Genomic DNA, 7,626 nt, shown 5'->3' with positions numbered 1-7,626 from the left:
GCAATTCTCCTGCCTCAGCCTCCTGAGCAGCTGGGACTACAGGCACGGGCCACCATGCCCAGCTAATTTTTTGTATTTTTAGTAGAGACGGGGTTTCACCATGTTGACCAGGATGGTCTCGATCTCTTGACCTCATGATCCACCCGCCTCGGCCTCCCAAAGTGCTGGGATTACAGGCTTGAGCCACCGCGCCCGGCCCCGGTTTGTCTTTTCTAGCTGGTGGACGTTCAGCTTGTTGACAAGGTTTTGCAATTACAAAGCACCTTTGTTACAGGTTACTGTACCTGTCCCTCATACTTTTGACAGCGTCTCCCGGCATACAGCCAGAAGTGGGTGTACAGACTCCTCTTTCCGCTCCCTTCCACTTCATCAGCCTGGCTGGGGGCTCTTCCAGGAGGTGGGACCGCTTGGTTACTTCCAAGTGGTGCCTCTCTCACTGCGTAACAAACGCCTTGAGGGCAGAGATTTTGCAGTCTTGCTTACTGAGGCGTTTTCCAAAACCGGGACCGAGGACTCTGACACCCTTGCGGAGAGTGGAGGGTGGCCGGCGGGCGCCGGAGTTTGGCAGAATGCCGCTGGGGGAGGCGGGGCGGGGAGGAAGTCTCCGGGCCCTGCCGCGGCCTCTCTTAGGGACGTTTCTCCTCCCGGGGACAAATACTCCCCGCACAGGGGCGCGGAGCCTCGACTTCTTTTTTTTTTTTTTTGAGAAGGAGTTTCACTCATGTTACCCAGGCTGGAGTGCAATGGCGCGATCTCGGCTCACCGCAACCTCCGCCTCCTGGGTTCAGGCAATTCTCCTGCCTCAGCCTCCTGAGTAGCTGGGATTACAGGCACGCACCACCATGCCCAGCTAATTTTTTGTATTTTTAGTAGAGACGGGGTTTCACCATGTTGACCAGGATGGTCTCGATCTCTTGACCTCGTGATCCACCCGCCTCGGCCTCCCAAAGTGCTGGGATTACAGGCTTGAGCCACCGCGCCCGACTTCTTTCTTGGCCAGCTCCCCCAGGGCAGGACCTAGCATAGCCTGGCCCCGCCCCTGGGCTCCGCTCCGCCCACCCCGGGCACCTCCCTCTCCCGCGGTGAGTCAGGCGGCGGTGACGGCAGCGGAGGGGGCGATGACGGGCGAGCGGGCGGCCGCGGCGGAGCAGCACAGGGCGGGGTGCGGCGGGCCGGCAGGGGCGGCCGAGCGGGCGGTGGGCATGACGGGGGCGCGTTGGGCGCTGGCCGCGCTGCTGCTGGCGGCGTCCGTGCTGAGCGCTGCGTTGCTGGCCCCCGGCGGCACAGCGGAGCGCGACGCCCAGGGCTTGCCGCCACGAGGTGAGTGCGCGCCTCCTCCCGCCGCCCGGCAGACTCCGAGCGCGTCGTCACCTTCCCGCGGCACCGCCCCTCCCTTCGTGCGCGGGCGCCGAGCGCCAGGCCTGGCCGGAACCGCCTCCACTGCCTGAGCTGTCGCTGCGACTCCGCGGTCTGGCGCCCGGGACCGGAGGCCGGACTTCAGGCTGCGGCGGCCGGGCCCCGCGGAGCCGGGGGAGGGGACGGCTCGCGCCGCGGCGGAGCGTAGCCTGCGTCCTGGCGCCTTCTGTCTAAACAGAGGCCTTGGATCGGGATGCGGACAACCTCACACGCGCAGCCAGGAGGCGGGCCAGCCGAGGGCCGGGGGGGCTCGGACTCCGCTGGCGCCCAGTCCACTGTTTGGGGGGACTTAAAGCAGGGTCCCTTCCCGAGGGCATCGCCCCCGAGGACGTGGCGCGGAAGCCGTGCGACCCATTGGCTTCAGCGGGTGGGAAGTCCGAGGCTGGAACGCAAGTTCGCCCGCCCGCGCTGGGGTTGAACCCGCGTAGATGGCCTGCAGCCTGCAGTCCCGTCCCGGGCGAGCCCTCCCTGGCGCCTCCCCGGGGAGCATTTTCTCTCCACGGTGACAGGGAAGCCCCCGCCGCCGAGTCGGGGTCGCGGCCTGGGAGGGGCCGGGCTGGGCGCTTGTCCCTTGCACTGGCAGGAGAGGCGCTCAGCTCAGCTCCTGTTTGCACAACTGGCTCGCTCTTGGAACTCGCTGGGGAAAACGGTGACAAATACAGATTCCAGGCCTCTATCTAGGCCCCTGGACCGGGGACCCCCAGCTCCTAGGAGGTCTTTGGCACACGCCCCTCCGCAAGGGGTCGGGTAAGCATCGCAAACCCCTTTGGGTCAGTGCTTGACGAGGGTCCATACCTGGAACGGTGGGAGTCATCTGCCTTTCCCCTTCCACGCCCTTTTCTTGGTCAGAATACGAGGTTTTAGCGTCTGTGTATGGAGTTCAAACGGCCCCTCCTCCCTAAGCAGAAACTGGAGGAAGACATCGTGAATTTTGGAAAAGCGGCTCAGCAGATTACATTTTGTGTGCTTGTTCCCTGCTCCACCCAACCTCGATTTTCTGCGCTCCCCTAATTGCAAGGACCCCGGGGAGGTTATGTAATCTGCCTGATCACAATTTGTCAGGGACAGATCCCGTCGAACACTCTTTGTTTTTTTTTAGCACCGGTGTTAGCTTATCCAAGGACACTTACTTTAGGGAAAGGTGGTCTGTAAATAGTAATCACATGTAGTGAGGGGAAGCCGCGTGTGGCTGCAAGGCTTCCTCTGTCGCCTGAATCCCATGTTTGGGCTGCACAGCTTTCTGCTAAAAACATCATCATCTGCCTTCTTTTTGAAAATTCAGCATTTACTTGAAAAAAGTAGAATATGTCTTTAAAAATATGTCCAGCAAAGATAAGATCAGAGAGCTAGAACCAGAAATTAAACATTAGGAAAGGAAATAAAGGTGTAACATTTACCCCTTCACTATTGAAAGGTGACTTTATTTGGTTATTTGCTTATGAAGACGATGTAGACCACAGGAGAGAGAAAGAATGAATTGTTCTTTTGTCTGTAACGCTCTGTGGTTATTGCCCTGGAATTTCTTTGGTTAGCTGTGTGGGAAGGTGACAGCTTTTTCTTGAGGCTGAACATCAAGCTCAGTTTCGAGGTAATATTTGATAGCATAGTAATTGGGTCCTTTGGTCGTGTCTGTAAGTGATACAAACTGTTATTTTTAAAAACCACATTCAAATAATTCATAGTAAAAAGAAAGGTGTCAAAATCCGCTAGCGTTACTCTGACAGTCTCTAGCTGTGGTCCTCACCCTTGGCTGCACTCTCGAATCCGTTTGGGAGATTCGTTGTTTTTTGTGGGAAATTAAAAAAATCATGTTGATTGGGCAGAGATTCTGATTTAACTGGTCTGGAATGGGGCCAGGGTTGTTTTTTTAAAGCTTCTTCAGGTAATTCTGATATTCAGCGAGGACTGAGCCCCTCTGTACATTCCCAAATAGCATAGTAACATGACAGTGAAGAGCTTTCAGCCTAAAATTCATGTGGATAATCGAAGTATACAAGTACCTATTCCACCCACCACTAGAGGCTCAGGGAAACGAATTAAAAACGGTACTTACTCCATCTACAAAGGGATGATGATGTGTGGAAAAATTACAAAGGAAAAGATCATGGCTTCATGGTCCCTTGGCTATGATCAAGTGTAGGAAAAAGTCTACAGAGAGTGACTAGAAATTTGAAAATGGAAGCCATTAAGAAGAAGGGAAATAAGAAAGAACTATTTTAAAATGATGACAAATTGACAAAGGATTTAAGATTTTTGTCTTTAATGTAGTTATGTAAATACCTCAGAAGGCCTCAGGGATTAAATAAAGGTGGTTAAATAAATAATTCAAGAATTCATATGAAAGACGCTTACTGATGGTAAACATTTGGAAAACATGTTGAAACTTGTTAATCACAAATTCAAAATGAAAATAATTAGGACGTGCCAGTTTCTATCCACCAGGCTAACAAATGAGGGAAACATGGAAAGCCTAATCAGGCTGGGCTGATAGGGATCTATCTGCCAAGGCTCAGGAGACTGGTTAGGTGTTAGGTGCACAGTTAGATGGACCTCAGCTTGAATCCTGGCTGCCAGTAGGTGGCCCAAGGCAAGCTGCTTGACCTCTCTAGGCCTCAGTGCCTCATCCCCAAATGGAGACACCAGGAGCTATTTCTTTTTTCTTTTTCATAATTAAAAAATTTTTTAATTTAACATTTAAAAAAAAGATATATTTTTTTTCTTTTAAGACGGGGTTTCACCATGTTGGGGAGGCTGGTCTTGAACTCCCGACCTTGGGTGATCCGCCTGCCTTGGCCTCCAAAGTGCTTGGATTACAGGCGTGAGCCACCGTGCCCGGCCACCAGGAGCTATTTCTGAGGGCTGTTGGGGTCTGGCAGACAGTAAGTGTAGTTCTTTGTATTACCTGGGAGATCTCAACTGTATTACCTGGGAGATCTCAACCATCACAGTTGTCATTAGATATAAGCACAACTGGCCGGGTGCAGTGGCTCACGCGTGTAATTTCAGTACTTTGGGAGGCCAAGGCAGGCGGATCACAAGGTCAGGAGATAGAAGAACATCCTGGCTAACAGGGTGAAACTCCTCTCTACTAAAAATACAAAAAAAATGGCTGAGCATGGTGACACACACCTGTAGTCCCAGCTATTTGGGAGGCTGAGGCAGGAGAGTCGCTTGAACCTGGGAGGTGGAGGCTGCAGGAAGCTGAGATCACACCACTGCACTCCAGCCTGGGCGACGGAGCAAGACTCCATCTCAAAAAAAAAAAAAAAAAAAAAAAAAAGAAATCGGCACAACTATTGGAGGGAAATTCATAATGCATATCAGAAGCTATTCAAAAGCCTGAATTTGGTTAAAGATTTTACTCTTGGGTCTGGTGTGGTGGCTCACGACTGTAATCCTAGCACTTTGGGAGGCTGAGGTGGATGGATCGCTTGAGCCTAGGATGTCGAGACCAGCCTAGGTAACATGGTAAGACCCTGTGTCTATAAAAAAATACACATGCACACACACACGTGCGTGCGCGCACACACACACACACACACACACACACACATGCACACTAGCTGGACATGCTGGCGTGCTCCTGTAGTCCCAGCTACTTTGGAGGCTAAGGTGGGAGGATTGCTTGAGCCCGGGAAATTGAAGATGCAATGAGCCGAGATCATGCCATTGCACTCCAGCCTGGGCAACAGAGTGAGACTCTGTCTCTTGGGGAAAAAAAAAAAAAAGAAAGAAAAATTTAACTGGGTGTTCCCGATCCTGAAAAGGCTGTGTTGGCTTCTGCCTTGGTTGGATGTGGCCTGGATCACCATAATGTCCATGTGTTCAGCACTTGTTTTGTTTCTGTGCCAAGCACTTCGTAGATGGTCAAGTTTAGCTTTCCCAACAGTCTCATGAGGCACATACTCTTATGCTCTCTAATTTATTGGTGAGGAAACTGAGGCACATTGGGGTTCAGATTCAGGTTTAACTTGAATTTATCCCACTATGTTATACCCCAGGTCCCAAACACTGCTTCCACTGAAAGCTTTCCAGGAGACCAAAGAACAGAAAAAATGATTGTGAAAGCTTTCTTTGGCCTAGAGAATAAAAAGCTATAGTGGATTATTAAAAGTTTTATACTGCAGGGCTTGTCTTCGCTGAGCGCTAAATAAGGGTAAATTAAGATAAACTTTAAAATGTAGGATTGAGCTGGCTACATGAAGAATTCCTGATTCTGCCATTCAAATGAGTGACTAGAGAGCCCAGAGGAAGCTTTCCCACTACAAAATAGAGACCTTCCTCATTGTGTTATTAAATAGTTCCCCATTTTTTTCTTTTGGGTAAATTTACTTAGAGGATAAATTGTCTTCTCTTTTATATAATATTATATAAATGGCCCAGTTGGTTGAAATGAACCACTTTGCTTTGACTTTAGACAAGAGCAGTTCACTTTATTTTTCCTACCAAGTTGGCACATATGACTTTAGAATGTGCGTCATCTTTCTTTCATCCTCAGCACATCATGTAGTGAACTGGTGAGCAGTGTAATGAGTGAATCCAGGAGCAGTGGGTCTCTCTGCCCTTCAGATTGAGGCTTGTCTTGAAACTCTCTCCTTACTGCTCTCTGATCTGCCATGGAAATTAGGAGATTTCAAACTCCAAAGTGATAGAAAGTAGTACTTCTCAAACTTTCGAGGACATGCACCCCACCTCTGGGTCCTGCTAACCTGCACTCTCTGACTCAGGCGGGTTCTGTATGTCTAACAAGCTGCCTGGCTGTACTCGCAGCTGAGTAACATGGTAGGGGAGAAAGCTTGAACTATAGAATCACACAAATTGGGTTTATGTCAGTGATTTCATTGAGAAACCATGGCCACAGGCAGTTACCTAATTCTTGAGAGGCTTAATTTATTCATCTGTAAAGTGGGGAAAATACCTAGCACATGAGATTGTCATTATTATAGGGAAACGACTAAATTCGGTACATGTCACATCTTTTTTATTTATTTATTTATTTTATTTTTTATTTTTTTTCCCCATTTATTTTATTGCATTTTAGGTGTTGGGGTACATGTGAAGAACATGCAAAATTGTTGCATAGGTACACACGTGGCAGTGGGATTTGTTGTCTTCCTCCCCATCACCTACATCTGGCATTTCTCCCCTTGCTATCTCTCCCCAGCTCCCCACCCCCCACCGTCCCTCCCCTATTTCCCCCCAACTGACCCCAGTGTGTAGTGTTCCCCTCCCTGTGTCCACGTGTTCTCATTGTTCAATACCCGCCTATGAGTGAGAACATGCGGTGTTTGATCTTCTGCTCCTCTGTCAGTTTGCTGAGAATGATGGTTTCCAGGTTCATCCATGTCCCTACAAAGGACCCAAACTCATCGTTTTTGATGGCTGCATAATATTCCATGGTGTATATGTGCCACATTTTCCCCATCCAGTCTATCGTCGATGGGCATTTGGGTCGGTTCCAGGTCTTTGCTATTGTAAACAGTGCTGCAATGAACATTCGTGTGCACGTGTCCTTATAGTAGAACGATTTGTAATCCTTTGGATATATATCCAGTAATGGGATTGCTGGGTCAAATGGAATTTCTATTTCTAGGTCCTTGAGGAATCGCCACACTGTCTTCCACATTGGTTGAACTAATGTACACTCCAACCAACAGTGTAAAAGTGTTGCTATTTCTCCACATCCTCTCCAGCATCTGTTGTCTCCAGATTTTTAAATAATCGCCATTCTAACTGACGTGAGATGGTATCTCAATGTTGTTTTGATTTGCATTTCTCTGATGACCAGTGATGATGAGCATTTTTTCATATGTTTGTTGGCCTCATGTATGTCTTCTTTTGTAAAGTATCTGTTCATATCCTTTGCAACTTTGAATGGGCTTGTTAGTTTTTTTCTTGTAAATCTGTTTTAGTTCTTTGTAAATTCTGGATATCAGCCCTTTGTCAGATGGGTAAACTGCAAAACTTTTTTTCCATTCTGTTGTTTGATGATTCACTCTAATGACTGTTTCTTTTGCCGTGCAGAAGCTGTGGAGTTTGATTAGGTCCCATTTGTCTATTTTGGCTTTTGTTGTCAATCCTTTTGGTGTTTTGGTCACAAAGTCCTTGCCTACCCCTATGTCCTGAATGGTTTTGCCTAGATTTTCTTCTAGGGTTTTTATGATGTTAGGTCTTATGTTTAAGTCTTTAATCCATCTGGAGTTAATTTTT

The 7,626-nt window shown here is 48.9% G+C and overlaps 1 protein-coding gene across 2 annotated transcripts in view; it reads left to right on the top strand.

Annotated features, from left to right (window-relative positions):
- The first annotated feature begins 1,159 nt into the window (after nucleotides 1-1,159).
- The window catches only part of HGSNAT (heparan-alpha-glucosaminide N-acetyltransferase), a 53,661-nt gene continuing 47,194 nt past the window's right edge, over nucleotides 1,160-7,626 (top strand). For both annotated transcript variants that reach the window (XM_032288035.1, XM_032288034.1), the window contains exon 1: nucleotides 1,160-1,320. In XM_032288035.1, coding sequence (XP_032143926.1) covers nucleotides 1,203-1,320 — 118 coding nt within the window. In that variant the 5' untranslated portion in view covers nucleotides 1,160-1,202. The remainder of the gene's footprint in view (nucleotides 1,321-7,626) is intronic.

This window comes from Sapajus apella, unplaced genomic scaffold (assembly GCF_009761245.1).
Source record: "Sapajus apella isolate SASKATOON/1434 unplaced genomic scaffold, GSC_monkey_1.0 scaffold21, whole genome shotgun sequence".
Classification (NCBI taxonomy): Eukaryota; Metazoa; Chordata; class Mammalia; order Primates; family Cebidae; genus Sapajus; species Sapajus apella.
This window is presented reverse-complemented; position numbering and strand designations above follow the sequence as displayed.